The sequence below is a fragment of the Saprolegnia parasitica genome (genome assembly GCF_000151545.1).
Source record: "Saprolegnia parasitica CBS 223.65 unplaced genomic scaffold supercont2.44, whole genome shotgun sequence".
Lineage (NCBI taxonomy): Eukaryota > Oomycota > Saprolegniomycetes > Saprolegniales > Saprolegniaceae > Saprolegnia > Saprolegnia parasitica.
Genome location: NW_012156438.1, coordinates 171,830 through 190,012, shown reverse-complemented (window position 1 = coordinate 190,012; position 18,183 = coordinate 171,830). Strand labels below are relative to the sequence as shown.

General features: G+C 59.9%; 6 protein-coding genes across 6 annotated transcripts; 3 read left to right on the top strand and 3 right to left on the bottom strand.

Annotated features, from left to right (window-relative positions):
• Positions 1-438: 438 nt before the first annotated feature.
• SPRG_09394 (hypothetical protein) lies at positions 439-2,104 on the bottom strand. The gene is made up of 12 exons (XM_012348487.1): positions 2,087-2,104; positions 1,936-2,035; positions 1,808-1,885; positions 1,642-1,754; positions 1,560-1,597; positions 1,454-1,506; positions 1,258-1,404; positions 1,170-1,208; positions 1,067-1,126; positions 846-1,012; positions 720-801; positions 439-672 (listed from the first exon to the last, which is right to left on the bottom strand). Coding segments are annotated over exons 1-12 (1,053 nt in total). The 5' UTR covers positions 2,089-2,104; the 3' UTR covers positions 439-498.
• Positions 2,105-2,949: 845 nt separating this feature from the next.
• Positions 2,950-6,932, top strand: SPRG_09393 (hypothetical protein). Its single transcript, XM_012348486.1, has 7 exons — positions 2,950-3,400; positions 3,457-4,086; positions 4,139-4,219; positions 4,268-4,537; positions 4,595-4,822; positions 4,871-5,038; positions 5,090-6,932. The coding sequence occupies exons 1-7, from the start codon at positions 2,966-2,968 to the stop codon at positions 6,839-6,841; spliced, it is 3,564 nt and encodes a 1,187-aa protein (XP_012203876.1). The 5' UTR covers positions 2,950-2,965; the 3' UTR covers positions 6,842-6,932.
• A 460-nt stretch (positions 6,933-7,392) lies between these two features.
• On the bottom strand, positions 7,393-8,854 carry SPRG_09392 (hypothetical protein; the record flags this gene model as incomplete). The annotated part of the gene is made up of 5 exons (XM_012348485.1): positions 7,393-7,578; positions 7,628-7,742; positions 7,787-8,068; positions 8,118-8,425; positions 8,566-8,854. 5 exons carry the CDS (start codon positions 8,852-8,854, stop codon positions 7,430-7,432), a joined length of 1,143 nt encoding a protein of 380 aa, XP_012203875.1. The 3' UTR covers positions 7,393-7,429.
• A 938-nt stretch (positions 8,855-9,792) lies between these two features.
• SPRG_09391 (hypothetical protein) lies at positions 9,793-12,600 on the top strand (the record flags this gene model as incomplete). Its single annotated transcript, XM_012348484.1, has 7 exons — positions 9,793-10,182; positions 10,240-10,581; positions 10,629-11,181; positions 11,233-11,348; positions 11,401-11,763; positions 11,812-12,163; positions 12,216-12,600. 7 exons carry the CDS (start codon positions 9,793-9,795, stop codon positions 12,530-12,532), a joined length of 2,433 nt encoding a protein of 810 aa, XP_012203874.1. The 3' UTR covers positions 12,533-12,600.
• A 153-nt stretch (positions 12,601-12,753) lies between these two features.
• On the top strand, positions 12,754-13,946 carry SPRG_09390 (hypothetical protein; the record flags this gene model as incomplete). Its single annotated transcript, XM_012348483.1, has 5 exons — positions 12,754-12,792; positions 12,837-12,957; positions 13,011-13,338; positions 13,368-13,429; positions 13,477-13,946. 5 exons carry the CDS (start codon positions 12,754-12,756, stop codon positions 13,944-13,946), a joined length of 1,020 nt encoding a protein of 339 aa, XP_012203873.1.
• A 668-nt stretch (positions 13,947-14,614) lies between these two features.
• Positions 14,615-15,216, bottom strand: SPRG_09389 (hypothetical protein; the record flags this gene model as incomplete). The annotated part of the gene is made up of 1 exon (XM_012348482.1): positions 14,615-15,216. The coding sequence occupies one exon, from the start codon at positions 15,214-15,216 to the stop codon at positions 14,644-14,646; it is 573 nt and encodes a 190-aa protein (XP_012203872.1). The 3' UTR covers positions 14,615-14,643.
• Between the last annotated feature and the right edge of the window lie 2,967 nt (positions 15,217-18,183).

Here is an 18,183-nt window from a genome sequence, read left to right as displayed (position 1 = left end):
TCGCTGGCCGTGCTGCCGGCTTCTCGAAGCTCTGCCAGTCGCACGGATGGCTCGTTGCACCGTCCGACGTAGCATGGTCTACAGGCGAAAGCCTGGTGCGACGAGGAAGCTGCCAGGTTCCTATATCTTCGGCTCTCGACTTCACCCGGCTTCGGCATCGACTACAGGTTGGGCCCATGGCCCAAGCACCCCGCTTGGTCGCTTTCATGCAACGATGCCACTTGCTACTGCCGCCATTGGACATTGCTGTAGCGTCATCCACCAAGGTGGGCTCGATGAGGTCATGAGATCGATCCTGCTACAGCGCGCCTTTTCACGTTCTTTTCGTGTCGACGGACACGACGGTCCTATTCTGCTCGACACGCGACGTGCGGCAGCCAGCGCTCTTACGAACCGTGTCCGCTGTAGTAGCCTCGCACATGCTTCTGCGTCGTTGTAGCATAGGTCACGCAAGGTCGCCTTATCTGGTCTGGGTCCAACTGCATTGGGGTATCGCGACTATCTCTGCTTGGCCAAGAATGCGTGGAGAACAGCGTCAATGTCGTCGATCGAGTCTTCGAGGCCCTCAAAGGGACTTGGCTGTATCTTCTTCTTGGTGTCGCTGACGTGGTGGTGGGCGTCTTGCGGCTCTGCAAGCGCCCGACCGAGAAAGGGCACAAAACAACTCTCGGCCTAGGGTCTCATAACTTGGAGGAGCTAGCAGCGTGGCGGAGACGTACCTGAAGAGAGGCGCCGCGGGGCGTGGCTCGGTCGCCGGCGACGACGGACACGAACGAGCTGCTGCTTTCCAGCTGGTTGGACCTACACCAAAGATTGCAGTCCGTGTCCACCGCGAGGGCGCGTACGACATATCGAGACAGGGCGTCGATGGACGAGGCGTGAGTGTTCCGAAGCCAACCACCCGCCGTTCTTCTTTCGCGAGTGGCGAGTCCAGCGATGGAGCATGATTGCTGTTGTTACTGTTGTTGTTGTTACTGTTGCTCATGCAATGACTGCTTCGTGGTCGAGGCAGCTAAGCAGCACGCCGTCTTGGACGGCACATACGAGACCTTAAGAGACAACGTACCACGTTGTGCGCCTTGGGTGGATCCATTTGCAGCATGAAATTTGGTTTTTGATACATTTCCTGTGCTACTATAGACCTCTTGTCGTATTTTGCCAAATTGTACCTTGGAGACTTGAAGCTTTTGTTTGCGGGCCTCTTCGAGCTAGTACATTATTAATGGTTCAAGTCGTTTTGAACTCAGGACACGATACCTCATGACGGAGCCGCTGAACCGCGTCAATCTCCTGCGGAGGACATGCGGTATTGCGCGATGGGAAGATGGACGTCGCTGCTGGTAGCGAGGATCCAAAGACGGACGGCAGCGTAAAGCTCGGTCGGTACGCCGGACTCGCCTGCATCTACAGCATACGTCCGACGACATGTACCACCGTGTTCATGGTCTCGCACCGGCGACGGCTGTTCGGGGTACATGGGTCGGGGTGGGGACGGTGCAAGCATCACTATCGAGCAAACATGCGTCTAGCATTTGGCTTGGTGTGGCGCCATAACATACCAGGTTGAGCTGGCGCTGGCACAGGTACCGGCGCATTCCTATGTCGATGGCTTGAGAAGGCATCGTGTAATGTTTAACAGACATGGTCTGATGCGTTTGCTGTCTCTTTTCTGGGGACGGCGCACGACGGGGCGGGTCGTTGGGCGGTGGCGGCGCACTGTTCTTCGCACTGGGCTTACCGCTGTGCATGCGGTCCTAACAACGACGTGCTTTTCAGAGATAGGTTGCGGATACAAGAGCGGATGCACCATTTCTTCGCGTTCTCGGCGCTGCTCTTCTTGCTTTTGGAGCTTGAGCTGCTCCTTCTTTTCATTTTGCTCGCGAATCTACCGTCGCATTCTGCCTCTCAAGTACTAGTACTGATATGAGGGTGCACCTGCACTTGCAGCATCGCTGCGTAGTCGAGCTTGAGGTTGTGCTTCTCGCTCACCTCGTCCAGCGTTTCCCCCGTAAACATGTTGCGACGGCGCGATGCCCTACGAGAAAGAGCACTCGGTCATGCGTGTCACCTACGCCGAAGCACCAACATGACGACGCCGTCGAAGCGAAAACGGTTTTCCTTCAAAACGAAAAGCGGAACGCCCGTCACAAAAGGGGGTTGGGTGCACCACGCGCGTCCAGCGTCTCTGGCGGGAGGTCATATCTGTGGTTATGGGGCGCATGGCCGTACCTCGCGAAGGAAGCTCAGGAACCAGCTTATCCAACGCCTTGGACATCGCGTCGAAGGTAGCAACGTTGGGGAAGGGTTCGGTCGCGGCCTCCTTGCCGTCTAGGTTGGTGGCAGACTGCTGCATTTTGCTAGCACAAAACACTTTGATTGTGCAGAGCGCGTGACCGCATGGCCACGAATACACTCCTCGTAGGCCTTGCTTTTTTTTCTTGCCGCCACAGTCTCCTTCAAAAGCGAGCCGTTTCCGTTTGAATAGCACGTCTTTAAGGTCCAAGTCTGGCTTGTTGGCGTGGCCAGCCAGCACAACGGACCAAAAATGCAGCTCGATTCGTTCATCGCTTTATTTGCGTCGCCTCCAAGTTGACTCTGTCGTGCGAGGGAGATAGATCACTTCTTGTGCCACGACGGGTCACACCGGAGAGTTCGAGCGCTGTAGTAGGAACCAGCTTCATTTTCTCCTTCGGTGCGAAGCGATCGGTGGTACACACATCGAGCCTGCATAGAGCTCTTTAGGATCGCCTTTATCGTTTATGCACTCAGATTGCATGACACCGCGTGCAGCGTACTACATCCCGGTACTTCGCGATGTGAATCGGTCGGCGTCAAAAGGGCGCCAAGCCCACGAAATCGAAGTTCGAAGCTATAATACGAAGTTCGTAGGTCAAAGCCGGACCAAACCCGGACGGCGTCGTATATTTCTGTCGCGTCTTGCACCGCTCACTTGGTCTTTTTCTGGATGGGAATCAGTCCAGGGACGGAGATGAGCAGCACGGCCACGTCCCCTTCCGCGAAGGAGAAGGAGCGCATCAGCCAGGCCGCGCACGACGAGTGCATGCACGTGCTCTCGGCGCTCCTCCAGCATGAGGCACTGCGCAAGGCGACGCTCTCGGCGGCGGCCAAGACAGCGCTGCTCGAAGGCGCGTTCGCCGACATCCAGCATGCCCCGTCTGAGCTGCGTTCGAAGCTGCTCAAGAAGAGCATGGGCCTCGAGAAGGTGCAGTCGCTCCTCGGGACAAAGCCGTCGCGCTGCCGCTTCAAGACGTGCGAGAAATTCGCGAAAGACGTCCGCGTCGTCTTCCACAACGTGCTCGCGCTGCAAAACTACTGGAAAGACCAGCAGTCGCCGTCGTACGATGCGATCCTGTACCACACGACGCAAAAGCTGCTGCAGGTGCGATATGATCTCTAGTGTAAGGAACGATGTGCATCATGGCCCGTCGTCGCCAGGACTTTGAACGCCTTTTCAACGAACGGCTCGCGCCCCACATTGCGCGACCACCGTCGTCGTCGCCCGAGCCGACGCCGCCTTCCGCGCCAGCACCAGCTCTGGCACCTGTGGCCGCACCGTCGCCGCCACATGCGACAGCGCCGGCCTCTGCGCGCCTCGATGACGACGACGTGGCCAAGTGCCAGGCCATCGTCCAGAAAATCATGAAGTACAAGGACGGCGGCATGTCACTAGCCACGCCGTTCTTCAATCCGGTCGATTTGACGCTGTACGTCGACTACAAGATCAAGGTGCCCCATCGCATGCACCTCTTTGGCGTCCAGCAAAAGCTCAGCACGGGCTCGTACACGTCGCTCACAGCCTTTGCTTACGACATGCGCCTCATCTTCTCCAACTGCCTCGTGTACAATGCGGATGTGATCTTGAGCGGCCCGATCCGCGACCACGCCGTGAAGCTCCTCCAGGCTTTCGAGTCGCTCATGCTGCAGTCGTTTGGCCAGTCGCGGAATACATGGCCGGGGCTCGCCGACGTTGACCGGTGGAAGTGCCACCAGATCCTCCACGACATCCTCGCGCATCGCACCAAGCAAGGCCTCGAGTCGGCGCAGTGGTTCAAATACCCGATCCACGTACACCCCTCTTCCCTCCATACGATCGAAACGAATGATTTCTCTACCCTAGACCTATTTCGAGTCGGAAGATCAAATCCCGTTCGAGTATTTCAAGATTGTAAAGAAGCCCATGGACATTGGCACCGTCTCGGTACGCCCGATTTTGTGTCCGTGTCCGTCCTCTGACGTCATGTGACAGTCGCGTCTGCACTTGGGCGAGTACAAGGAGCTCGCGCCGTTTGTCTCGGACCTCCGCCGTGTCTTTGAGAACTGCATCAAGTACTGGAAAAACAACCCGGACGGGAAGCAGTACTACAGCGACGGCAAGACGCTCCTGAGCCTCTTCAAGAGCAAGGTCACGGTCGCGTTTGGGCCCGCGCTCCTCGAAGACCGCAAGAGCAGCAAGCACCACAGCCACCACAGTCACAGCCGCGAGGCATCTGCACCCGCAGCCATACCATCGTCTTCGGTACGAGTTTCCATCTATATATGCATGGATCTTTGTACACTCATGGATCGCATGTAGAAGCCGGCCGCATTGTCGTCGTCGGGCGACACACACAGCAAAGGCCGCCGAGCGTTTCAGGAGAAGGACGCGTGCCTCCACATTTTGCAGCTCATCCGAAAGCACACGATGCGCGGGCTCATGGGCGAGATCCTCACGGCGGGCCCGTTCCTTGTCGCTGTCGACGTCACCAAGTACCCCGACTACCTCGCGATCGTGTCGGAGCCCATGGACTTTGCGAAAATCGAGGTACAGCTTTATATTAACGTCGATGATCGACGAGCAATGGGTCGTTAGCGCAAGCTCAAGAGCAACCGGTACAGCCACGCGTCGGAATTTGCAGCCGACGTGCACTTGATCTTCTCCAACTGCATGAAGTACAACAGCGATCCCGTCGAAGGCGCCGACATTCGGACCATGGCCAACAGTTTGCGCGACTACTTTGTGTCGCTGTACGCCGCCATGGTACCCATACCTCCACGCCGTCCATCCGTCTCACACGTAGTATGCTGACAGGAGCGTGGCGAGCCGCTGGTTGCCGCCACGGTCTCGTCGAGTTTTCCACCGCCACCACCACCGACGGCGACGACGACGACGACGACCAATGCCAAGCCGCGCAGTACCAAGCCAGTGACCGACGACGTGGCACCTGTGACAACAACACTCGAGAGCCACAGTGACTGTGCCGAGAAGAAGAAGAAGAAGGACAAGAAAGACAAGAAGAAGAAAAAGGACAAAAAAGACAAGAAAAAGGACAAGAAAGACAAGCCGCGGTCCGAGGCCACGAGCAGTAGCAGCGCGCCGCCGGTCGTCGCGGTCCCGGTTGCCGCCCCGGTCCCGGTCGTCGCGCCCGAGAAGGCGTCTCGAAAAGGCGGGTCGTCGGCCCCGAAATCGTCGTCGTCGTCGTCCAAGTCCAAGGTCAAGCTCGACTTGTCGCCGTGGGAAACCTCGTGCGAGCGCATCTTGTCCCGATTGAGCAAGATTGAGAGTGTCCATTTGATGCACTTTGACGTGCCGCTGCTGAGCATCTTCCCGGACCTCGCAGCGTCCTACGAGCGCGTGGTCGCCGAGCCCATGGACTTGGGCACGATGCGGCAGCGGCTCCTCGCGCACCAGTTGCCGTCGGCGGCCGAGTTTGTCCGGCTCGGGCACCTCGTCTTTGCGAACGCCGAGGCGTTCAACGTCGGGAGTGACTCGTCGTCGATCCGCGTGCGCGAGATGGCGGCGCACTTGCGCTGGTTCTTCGACTCGATGTGCATTGAACACAAGCTGCTGGACGCGGACGTGCGCCTCGAACGCCGCAACGAGCGGTTCCTGGGCGTCCAGACACTGCGCTTCACCGAGAGCAAGCCCAACAAGGAGTGCTCCAAAGTGCTCCGCGTTCTTCTGAGCCAAAAGTACCAAAAGTACGCGTGGCCGTTTGTCGAGCCGGTCGAGAAGCTCTTCCCGGGTCTCCCGCCAAAGTACTTTGAGATCATCACCAAGCCCATGGACCTCAAGACGGTCTCGGAGAAGCTGTCGTCGCTCACGTACAAGACGTACGGCGAGTTCATTGCCGACATTCGCCTCACGTTTGAAAACGCCCTGCTCTACAACATTGCCGAGAAGGGCAAGGAAGGACCGACCGTCTACTCGGCCGGCGAGAAGATGCTGCACGTCGCGATGGACCAGTGGGGCGACGTGACGATCGACATCATCGAGCGGTCGAAGCGCAGTGTGCTGCTGCACAAGGAAGCGCAGCTCCTCGCGGCGCAGAACCGCGCGGCCAACGAAGCCGCCGAGGCCGCGGCGGAAGCGGACCGTCTCCGCACGTACCAGGCCAAGCTCGAGCAGCAGAAGATCGACGAAGCCGCGCAGGAAGAGCGGTCCGAGCACGAACGATCGCTGCAGGCCAGCGTCGCGGCCAAAGCGGCCAAAGAAGCCCGTGCGTCGCTTTTGAGTATGGAGAAGATGACCAAGAGCGAGCGCAAGATTGAAGAGAAGAAGCGCAAGAAGGCCAAGAAAGACGAAGAGGCCGCGCGGTCCGAGAAGCGTCGGCGCACCGCGACGCTCGCGACCGAAGAGGCACTGCGCGAGGCCGAGCACCGCAGCCGGCTTCGGCAAAAGGCCCAAGACCTCCTCGACGAAGCCCGCGCCAAGCAGGAGGCGCTGCGCCACGAACACCTCAAGTTTGCCAAGCCGAAGCGCAAGGCGCCCGAGTGTGCCAAGGCGTTCTGGAAGGTCAAGCGCCGCCTGCTAGCGGTCGCGCCTTGTTTTAGCGCTGCGTAAAGCCAAAGCCTCGCGTCCGTGTAGCCAACCGACGATGCTCTTTGATACGAAGAAGCAACCACCAAGTAGTAATATGAAGATGTAGTACATACTCTGCACTCTTGGTTGTTGGTCGAGGGTTAGGTGAAACGCAGGTGGCACAAATCGACGCTCGCGGGCCAAGAAGAGGTTCAAGTCGGACGAAGATGGCGTGCCTCTGGGACGTATGCGGGCGTCTTGAATAGGATCGAGCAGAGACAGCGAGAAAATAAATGAAGAAATGGATCATAAATAGGTACTTGACTGATCTACTCTCAGTCATGACAAGACGGCAACTCGACGTACGGCGCCATCATGGTCGACTCGGCAGCGCGGCAGCCCTTGAGCCGGCTGTTTTCATCGGCGTAGACCGGGCCGTTGAGCGAGATACAACGATGCCCGGCATTGATACAAGAGCCCTATCCTTCTGCGGCCACGCCACCACCCTGAGCACACGTCGAGTGGGCGCACTTGGCCGCTTCTCCATCAACCACATCGCTCGTCGCTACCACCGCATCACAATACTATCAGCACCCTGTATGTACACGCTTTGATTGTCGTCTTGGGGTCTTAGGCAGAATAATAGTAGGCCGCGGACATGGCGGCGCAGTTGAAGTTGACGCCAAGGACGATCGAGAGCACGAGACTGGAGAGGTACAAGCCGCCGACGGCGACGACCAGGTACAGGAATCGCTCCGTGTTGTGGAGGAACGGGAGCGCTAAGCACACGCAACGTTCGCCTCGACCTCAGTGCACGAGTTGTCGTACCCATGTAGCCGAGGAACGTAATGTAAAAGTAGCTGCCACACGCCAGTGCGTACAGCGTGTTGGCGATGAAGAGCGACACAAAGGTATCTGCCACGAGAAGCGGCACGAGCAGAAACTAGAAACATGTTGGCCTCCTGGGCTCGAAGTGCGTCGTCTCACCTGCACGACGTGGATAAGGAGGAAGAGCACGAAGAACCCGTTGCAGTGGATGTCGAACGCGTACTGCCACTCGACCGACTGCTCGACAAAGAACGTGTCGCTTGCGATGCCCGGTGGCGAGAGGCGCAAGAAGGTGTTGGCGCACCACCAGCTGGCCGTCGAGAGGAGGACGCCGAGGACGAGCCACTCGACAATGACATCGCAGATGAGGAGGAAACCGAGCGACGACGTCTTCTCAAACGCCACGGTCCACGCCAGCGACGCCACAAACAGAAACAGCACCTACGCGCGCGCTGTGTCAAGCAAGAGACAACGAAGGCGAAGCACGGACCTGGATGACGGCGAACGCCGGGTCGTCGCGCGCCCAGCGGTTCTTGGTCTGCTTGCGGTAGTACGCGCTCTTGTAGACCTTGGAGGGCGCAATGCACAGCGTCACCATCTGGTAGTACGTGGCCTCGAGGTCCATTTGGCGGTAGTCGACCATGCGGGCAAAGTACTCGGGCACAGCCGACGAGCAGTTGCGGAAGAGCGGCAACGTACCGCTGGCGCCGCGGGCCGGCCGCGTCGGGAAGGCCGCGCCGCGCTTCGTAGCGGGCGTCGACGTCGACTCGCGGGCGTGGGTCACATGCATGGGCAGGGCTTCCATCATCGTTGCCGGCGCGTGGTTTGCCGACACGAAGCGAAGATGGCGAGTATCAAGTATGACAGGTGGCGCGGCCACGTCCTTTCAAAATTTATATCGAGTCCACTGATGTGCATCGATCCACCACTGCGCCGACTCGAAGCCTTGCTTGGTGCGAGGAGGTCGTGGAGGATCTGGTGGCACTTCCACCGGTCAACGTCGGCGAGCCCCGGCCACGTATTCCGTGACTGGCCAAACGACTGCAGCATGAGCGACTCGAAAGCCTGGAGGAGCTTCACGGCGTGGTCGCGGATCGGGCCGCTCAAGATCACATCCGCATTGTACACGAGGCAGTTGGAGAAGATGAGGCGCATGTCGTAGGCAAAGGCTGTGAGCGACGTGTACGAGCCCGTGCTGAGCTTTTGCTGGACGCCAAAGAGGTGCATTCGAGTGATCTTGTAGTCGACATACAGCGCCAAATCGACCGGGTTAAAGAAACGGACCTGCCACCGTCCTCGTACTTGAAGCTTTTCCTCTTCTTCATGGACGAGGTTTTGGTCAGTGGACGCAACGACAATGGGTTGGCGACAAGCCTCACATCTTGAACACCGTCAACTGCGCCGGCAGAGAATTTTTGGCCATCGTAGCAATGCGTTGTTGAGCGAATATTCTTGGTCGGTAGGACGCTCTCACGAAGGAGACGGCGGAGAAGGTCGACGCGCTTTAGGCGCACCAGGTGGCCGAGCAAGCCCTCGCGACGAAGAAGGCTGCCGAGCTCCAGGCGCTCCAGCAAGCTCTTCTCGTGGCCCACGAGAAGCCTGCAAGTCGGATTGTCCGGAACATCACGGACGCTTTCTCCGTGACGAGCGCCAGCGCTCTCGAGCAAAGTTTTTTGGCGGCCGCGTGCATCGACTTTGACACAAGCAAGGCGCATGCGACCAGGGCGAAATCTCTGCCGGTGGTCAACATCAAGCTTAACGGCTTGTCTACGGCAATGAAACCAGGAGACATACTCGCCGCCTCGCGACCGAGGCGAGCGTGGCTTCGTCCCGTTGATGTATTGTCGCTAACTAACAGTACAACCAACTTATCTTTTCGTCTCTATCGTTTCTTGTTTTCTACGCATCGCAGCTTGATCCATAGAGTTCACACGAGGTGACAAATAGGCAAGACCGACGGTCTTTGAAGTGCAAAATGGAATTGCTGGGTTCTTTTAGCCACGGCTCTGTCAGAGCAGTTCCAAGTGGCGTCCGAAAATATTGTGCTTGAAGTTTCTCAGTCTATACCCACGCACATTTTATCTCTGAAATCGACCATCTCGATCCTGCTTTAGCTGAAAATGGCGTGGTTTTAGCCTGCGTATCTTGGATCGCATATCTTGGCGATGGACGACGACGAGAGCCGCGTGGTCTTGGAGCTTCTGCAGAAGAAGGACCGTGAGATCCACGCGCTCACCGACGCCAAGGTGCGTCTTGAAGAGAAGGTGGACGCCATGCGCTGGGACCTCGAGCTCGCGCAGGGCGGCTTGGACTACAGCGCGGCCTTCAACACGCAGCTGCTCGCGTTTGAGGCGCAGCTCGAGGACTTACGCACAAAGACCGACCTGGCGCTGCAGCCGCGCCAGATCACACCAGATACGCGACAGGCCATGGCACTCGAGCAGCGCCTGCAGCGAGGCGAGGCCGCGGACTCGCTCTTGCACCAGCGCCTCCACAGCATGTTTCAAGCCAACTGCGAGCTCATCCAGCGCCTCTCGCGGCCGTCTTGCCGTGAGGTATGAACACCGCCTTGTGCTTCTACGATGATCCACAGACTCGCTCGTGGTGCGTAGGTCGGCGAGCAAACAGCCAGCCACCAACGCGATCGCTTTCTTGAGCCAGACGCTCCGTGCTGCGACTGCGCCTCGCAGCTGCAGCATGCTACCGACGAGCTGCGGGGTCTCCGCGCCGCTGCGCTTCTTTCGCAACTCGCTGCACGTCCCGCGTGCGAGGCGTGTTCCTATGACGCACCAGAGGATCCATCGGCGGTAGCATCGTTGCGCTGCGACGGCGCCACGTCATGCAAAGTGGCCGAGGCTGCGCTCGACCAACTTCGAGAGACCGTCGCGCGCCACACCACAGAGCTGCAGTCGAGCACGGAGGAGCTGCAGACCGTCCGCGCCGATGCCATCACGGTACATCCTCTATGCGACGCGATCGACAACTGACGAGCAGGATGCAGGCCGCGCTGCTCCACCAACAGACCGAGAATGCGCTACGCATGACGCTGGCGGACGTGGAAGCGCGGCTCGTCGCGTCGCGTGCGCAGTGCGAGGCCGCCGAACGCGCCAAGCTTGAGATCATCCACCAAGCGACGCAGCTCGTACAGGCAGCCGAGGCCGAGACCGGCACGGCGCTGAGCAGCCTCGATGCGTTCAACCAGATGCAGCTGCGCCCGTGGATCGACGTGGCGACGAGCGACCGGACCGCCAAGTACACGCTGCAGACCGCGCTGGCGGCCGCCAACGACACGATTGCAGCGCTGCAAGCCGACGTGGCGCTTGAAATGGCGGCGGCGCGGGACCTGCGGGCAGACGCAGAGGCATCTGCAGCACAAGCGGCCGAGTGGAGTGCGCTGAGCGACGCGTACGAGCTCGTCCAAGCCGAGCTCGAGGCGCGCGTCCGAAGCCTCTCGGCCGCGCTCGCCCAGGCTCTTTCATCGCACGACTCCTCGGTTGACTGGACCGCCTTGGTGTCCCAGCTGCTTGCGCAGCCGTCGCCGCCGTCGCCGCAGTGTACTCTACTACCGCCATCCGAGTACTTTTGAGATGGGTTTGCGTGACTAGACCCTCCGACAAAAGTGCTCGCACCTGATAAGGCGCATGTTTGCTCGTGGCAGCTCCAAGCAGCCACATGGCGTCAAGCGCTGCTTAGTAAAGAGCTGGCCCTACAGGCGCTGCAGGTATTACTAGTACATCTCCAGGCTCAGCTTTCATTCTACGACATGGAGGTAGGATCAGCTCCATCAGCAGGCGGCCACCAGCAGTGCGCTCGACGCGAGCAAAATCGCTAACAGCGCCTTGCGCAAGAAGGCGGCGACGGCCAAAGCCGAGGTCGAGACGTGGAAAGCGGCGGCCGAGACGGCCCAGGCCAAGCACGTGGCGCTCGCGCGAGAAAAGACAGAGCTCAATCACATGGTCTTGCGGCTGCGGGAGGAGAACGCCAAGCTCCGCGACAGCGCGCAGCGCAAGTCGGAGCTCGTGGCCTATTACAAAGGCGCGGCCGAAAAGGCGAAGAGTCTACACGACGCGCCGACCCGTCCTCTCCCGGCCTCGAACCCTGCCCCCACTGCCGCCAAAACCGCACTCATCAAGCACGTACGTGTCTGCTAGATCGACCACGGCATCGTGACACCTCGCTTGTAGCTTCAAGAGCAGCTTGCGGCGCGCCTAAAGGACGCCGCCGCCACCAACGACGCACTCCAAAAGGCGCAAGCCCACAACCACGTGCTTTCAAGTCGGTGCGCGCGCCTCCAGATGGTGTTACGGGACAAGGCGTCACCACAACAGTCCCCAGAGGGCGACAAGAAAGACAAGAGCGGCGACGACGCGACAAGCGCCATCCAGTCCCAGCTTCGCGAGTGCAGGCGACGTCTGCAGCAGAAGCAGAGCGTCGTGGACGGCTTGAAGGCCAAAGACGCGGCGCAGAGAGAGATGCTTGCGACGTGTGCGACGCAAATCAACCAGCTGCGCGCGCAGCTGCAGAGCCACTCGATCGGTACAACTCGATTCGATTTGATGGGGGGTGTGCGACGTCCGACTGTTTCTAGACGCCGCCAAACGGGAGGCGCATCTCGCGCAGTTGAATGGACTTCGCGCCAGTGTCTACGACGCCGTGCACAGCGCGTTCGCCTTTCGGTTGAGGAAAATGGACCCTGTTGACGGCGTCTCGGTCTCGGATCTGCACGCTGTCGGCTGCAACGCCTTGGACGCGACGGAGATTGCACTGCTGCAAGGCGATAGCATCCAGCGCCAGGTGCTAAGTGGACTCGAACTCGCGCTCGAGACGTCGCCAGAGGACTGTCGGCGCGCGCTCCTCGACGCGCTCTTGGAGCTCCGCCATGCTGGATCGGCCGGTAAATTTTGAGTAGCCTCTGCCCTAATCTCTACCATTCCCTGTCATCGGATTGGTGGATGTGTACCAATCATCACGGCGTTTCATTTTTACGCGGTTTGATTGGTCCATTGGGACTTGAAGGTCGGTTGCGGTTGATGACCATCTTGGTGCTGGGACGACGGCGGACAGCTGGCGGTTGTGTCTCGTACCATTAGCTGCTCACGCTCTTCATTTCTCGTCTGGCTGAGACTATGCAGCGCCGCGAAGAGCTAGCGACGACCCTGACCGAGGTACTACGCCCTTTGGCATCGAGCAGGCTGCTCATGGAACGTAGCCTGGGACGCCGTCGGGTCTCTTCTCCAAGCTGCCGTCGGCTTTCTGGGCGCGCAAGCTCAAGACCGACGACGGTGGCAAGGGCATTTGTATGGACGATGACTCGCCGCTGTCGCCCGCCAGTACGTGTCGCGAGCACAAACAAAGGGATCGGAACTTGACATCTTTCTTGTAGTGAGTACGACGTCCGAGTCGTCGTCGGCGGCATCGTTCGACTCGACGGCTGCGACGCGTGTCCATGCCATGGACGATTTGTCCGCTTTGGACAACAACCGCCTCGATCCGATGGCGTCGGCCGACCTCGAGACCATCGCGCGGCTCGCCAAGCAAAATGCGTTTCTGACGCAGCTCTTGCGCAAGGTGACGGCCAAGGTGTCGTCGAACCGTCACGACATGACGGTGCAGCACCACCGCATCCAGGACCTCGAGCGCGCGCTCGCAGTCGCGACGCAATCGCCGCCAACGCACGAGATGTCGTGCCAGACGGATCTGGACATGGAGCGGTTGGACCAAATGGACGCGAGCCGTGAAGCCACGAAGCAATGGCGTGGCAGCTCAAGATCGCCAACGCAAAGGTCACGTCCTTGAGCAAATGTCTGCAGACCGAGCGCAGCGACCACGACGCCAAGATGGCCGAGCAGGCGCGCATCATTTTCAACTCGAGCAGCAGCTCAACCAGTTTGCCAACGCGCCAATGCCGCCACCGTCGTCGTCCTCCTCCAAGGAGATCGTACTCCACAAGAGCAACGGCAGCAGTTCGGCGGCCATCCCCGCCGAAAGCGTCGGGTACATCCAAGAGCTCCACGGCATCCTCGCAACGTTCCTGCGCCAAACGATCGGCGTCGACATCAAGACGTTCTCGACCAAAGCCGGGCTCATGGACCTCGGCATGCTCAAGGCCCACCTCAAGTCGACGACGTTTGCGTCTCGGCAGCCGCCGCCGCCGCCGAGCCAAAAGCACCTCGTCGAACTCGATAGCATCCAGGACCGCGTCCTTGCACGCATGGAGGCCGCGCGCGTCTTCCTCGCCACCTTTGCCTCGTCGCATATGGAAGCCGAAGATAACTATGACCTCTTTGGCGAAGCATCGGCGTCGTTGGCAACGTCGTGAGCCCTGTCGCGTGTACGGTAGTCTTAATTATTTTTAATTTTTTCGTCGGTACCTTCGAGTTCAATATTGTCTTAGAACAATATTGACCATGTACCGTACTAGTAAACAGCGGGGAGCATCCTCCTCTGTATACTACTACCGAGCGCGTAAGACGTTCGACACAACATGTCCATGCAGCTGTTGGATAGCCACTATATCGTCTGCGCGTGGGAAGGAGACTCATTGATACTATCCGATTGACTAGACAGAAAATCGACGCAGCCTTCATGAGGGAATGCATCGGTGGACCAGTGCCGGTACCCTACCTGTTGTGTCCGGTGTGGTCAAGCCATGCCAGACCCCGATGCAAGCGTGTATCGCTGGAGAGTTATGACTCCAGGAAGCGAGAACTATCCTAGAGTCTCTGTCGTCAGTGCGTCCGTGGTGTAGAGAATGAGGACGAGGTGCCATGTACGGATGATCTCCGGTAGCGACCCTATACGGTAGTGACTCCAGTTGGAGCCTCTTGGCGACGGTCTCATCCGACACCGCTTGTCTTTCCATCGCACGCCTCCATGGTCGCACTTGTCCATACCTGTCGATCTGCCTTTGTGGCAATACAACTGCCGGCTTCCGGGAGATCCCCTCGCTGCTATGTGTTTACGGAAGCCACCACGAACCCACGTCCATCGGAGTTCAAAAGTGTATGTACTCTCGTTTACTCGGCCCCTTGATTGTCGGCGAGATCGGCAAACTGCGCGAGCGTCGACGCACACACGTCGCAGAGACGCTGTGGTGACGCCGCTGGAATCATCGCCAGCGACGCCTTTTGCTGGCTATGGGCGGCACAAACGCTGAGCCCACAGTTGCGGCAGTGGTGCCGCCGGCGCGCCGGCGTAAACGCAGCCAAGCAGAGACCGCACTTGACGTCTTCTTGCCACCGCGGCGGCAGCGGCCGACACCGATGGACCGCCGCCTTGGTGCCGCAGTCCGCATCCGGGCACGCGGCAAAGAGCACGTTCAAGACTTGTTGCCGGCACATGCGCCGGGTTGCGAGCGCGAAGGGCGTGTCGCCGCCCGGCGCGGCGGTGGCCGCAGCATCCGGGAAGACGTTGAGGATCGCGACCATGATGTACGCAGGGACGTCGCGGTGCAGACAGGCCCAGTGGAGCACGGACAAGCCGCTGCCGTCGCAGCTCAGCGGCGACGGCTGTGGCAGCTCGGTGAGCGCGGCGAGAAGCCGCGGCCAGTCGGCGTCGGCGACCACGTGCAAGAGCGCCGGCAGCTGCATTGAAAGTGGCAGAAAAGCTATTTTAACATTATTCCTGAGACATGTGCGATGGCGACGACGACGACGACTAGGTGTACACTTGGTCTTCCTCGACCTGCGACCGCCACCCGGACGCAAAGCCTTTGGTACCGTCCGGGCCCTTGGCAGTCCGGGCCGTCGCCTCCTTGAGCTGCCGGCGCAAGCTCGAGTTGACCGTCACCTTGCGATCGGCGCTCTATATTCCATCATCATGAGGCGTGCGGCATCGTTCGATCGACAATATAATACCTCGAGGCGTACGATGCTGGTCGCGTGCAGCGCGTCCCCAATGTGGTTGATGGAAAACTCGAACTTGTCCCCGACGCTGAGGAAGCGGCCGCTGCTGCCCAGCACCTGCTTGCTCACAAAGGCGGCCGACGTCTCATCGCCGTCGACGTCAATCGTGCCGGCGCCCGTCTCGTCGACCGCCGACACGACGCCCGTCTTGGCGTTGGACGTCAACAGCGCAATCTCGGTCGCGGCCTTGCCCGAGCCCTTGACGACGCAGCGCACGCGGTCCCCTGCGCGAAGCACGACGTGCTTGTCGACCTGGTCTTCCAAGTGAAACGAGAGCACGGGCGTCTCGTCCGAGTCCGTGTCCGTCTCGGGCACGACGCGCAGCTTGCCGGCGGTCGATTTTTCACGTCCCGCGCCTTGGGCCGCAAGCTCACGCGCTCGACAATCGCGTCGTACGACACCACTTGCTTGGGCGGGAGCGAGCCGGCGGCCAGCACGCGGATCTGCGTGGCTTTCGTCTTCTTCTCGGCCGCCGGCTTGAGCACATACTCGACTTCGTCGCCGACCTTGATCTTGGCCTTCTCGCCGACATCCCGGAAATGAAAGAACACCGAGTCCGACGACGTCGTCGGTTCAATAAAGCCGTACTGTCCGTCCGCCTTGATGGCCGTGACCCAGCCCTGCGCGATGGGTGCGTCCGAGTGCAGCAGGACAAGGTCCTTTGCGAGCACGAGGTGCCCGCCCTTCTTGGTCGCCACCACGTTGCAGCGGACGCTGTCGCCGACGCTCGGTTCGTACCGCACGTCCTTGTGGGCATCGTTGGCAAACACGACGGTGCGCTCGCACGGCGTCGTGACCGACCAGTCACTGATGCGCGGCGCGTCACTGGCTTGGGTCAGCGTCGCCGTGTTGCGCTCTTCGGCGAATCCGAGCTTAAAGTAGGCGGCGAACGCTGCGAGCGCGAGGCGCTGCGACGCGTGGAGCTGCTTGAGCGTCACGCTTTGGTCGACGTCACTCACCGATTGGTCGAGGCCGGCGAGGACCGCGGCCTTGAGGTCCGGGTACGCGGCCAAGGGGCAGCTCGTGGACGAATACGAGAGCTTGCCGTACTTGGCATCCCCCGCGTGTTTGTCGCCCCCGCTGTGGTCCTTGAACGCCGGGCGGCCGGGCAATGACAGAATGACCGCGTTGGTAATGTCGTCGTCCAGTGGTGTCTCCCACTGGATGGTGTTTTTCGGGAGCAGCTGGATGCGCGTGGCGCGGATGCCTTCCTTCGCTTTCGTGGGTTCAACCACGTCAAAGGACACTTCGGCATGCATGCGCAGCGTGAGGTGGTACGTCGACTGCAGCACGTCCGAGAAGCGAAAGTACGCGTCGCCGGGGCGGTCCACGCACCTACAAAGGACAATATATGTTCCATGTCCAAAAAACATCCAACGGCGTACTTGAGAAACCCAAACTCGTCCTTCATGGCCGTCACGACGCCATGTTCCCGCCCGATCGGATTCAAAAGCACGCTGCGGACGTTGATCGCGATCTTCTCGTCGCGGCGCAGGTCGTGCAGAATGTCGAAGAGCACCTCGTCGCCTTCTTTCGGCGTGTAGTTGGCATCGAATTCCGACGATTCCACAAAGTACTCGGCCGGCGTCTCGGCGTCTGTGACCCCGATCTTGCCCCGTGTCGATGGCTTGGCCTTGGCAAACTGCCGGGAGGGCTCGGAGGGCTTGAGAAGGATCTTGCCGTGCACGCTGGACGCGATGATTTCCTCAAAGAGCACCGAGCCTTCCGGCAGCGCCTCGAGCTTGAGGGCCGTCAATTTGGCGTTGCCGCGGTCCTCGGCCTCGAGATGCTCGGGGAGAATGAAGAACGATACTTCCGTCTTCTCCTTGATAGTGGCGCCCATGCTCTTGTGGTCGTACACAAAGAACGCATCTTGGAGTCGCGAGAGACACTTGATGTAGCCCGACGAGCCCTTGATCGACGACACGATGCCCGTCTCACGCTCGAGGTCGACGAGCGCTGCGTCGATGGCGGCCGCCCGTTTCTTGCTCGCCGAGCACGTGACGTGGAGGTCCACCGCGCGCTTGGTGCCGAGCTGCTTGTGCACCGCGACGCGAAAGGCCACATCGTCGCCGACTCGCGGAATCACCTTCTTGCCGTCGTCGGCCGCAACCGAATCGAGGTTGAAGCGGACGTAGTGACGCTTGAGCGGCGTCGTCTCCGTCGCCACCGGCGTGAGCTCGATCGTGCCCATGACCTCGGGCGTCGGGCGGTCGCCGAGCCGGCCCTTGGCATGCTTGGGCGGCAAGGTACCTTTGGTCACGACGCCAGTCTCAAGAACGTCGCCAATGTCTTCGGTCACGATCGTGCCCTTGGGCAAGCGCGTCATGTGCGTCGCGCTCTCCTTGCCGTTGCGGCGGTTGATGGTCAGCTCAAATGAGAGCTCGTCGCCCACCTAGATACAAAATGAGTGGTCGAAGAGGACATCAGATGCAAGCGATCGATGGTACCTGCACATGCGGAAGGGACGCGGCGTCGTCGTCAGTCGCAGGGCGCGATGGCACCTCGCTCTCGTGGAAGAAGACGTCTTGGTCGAGGTCGAGCGAGTGGAGGAAGCCAAAACCGCCGTCTTCCTTGAGTGTCATGACAATGCCCTCGTAGCGAGGCGCGGCCGGCGCCCGTCGAAACGAGCGGCTGTCGTTGTCTGCGCGG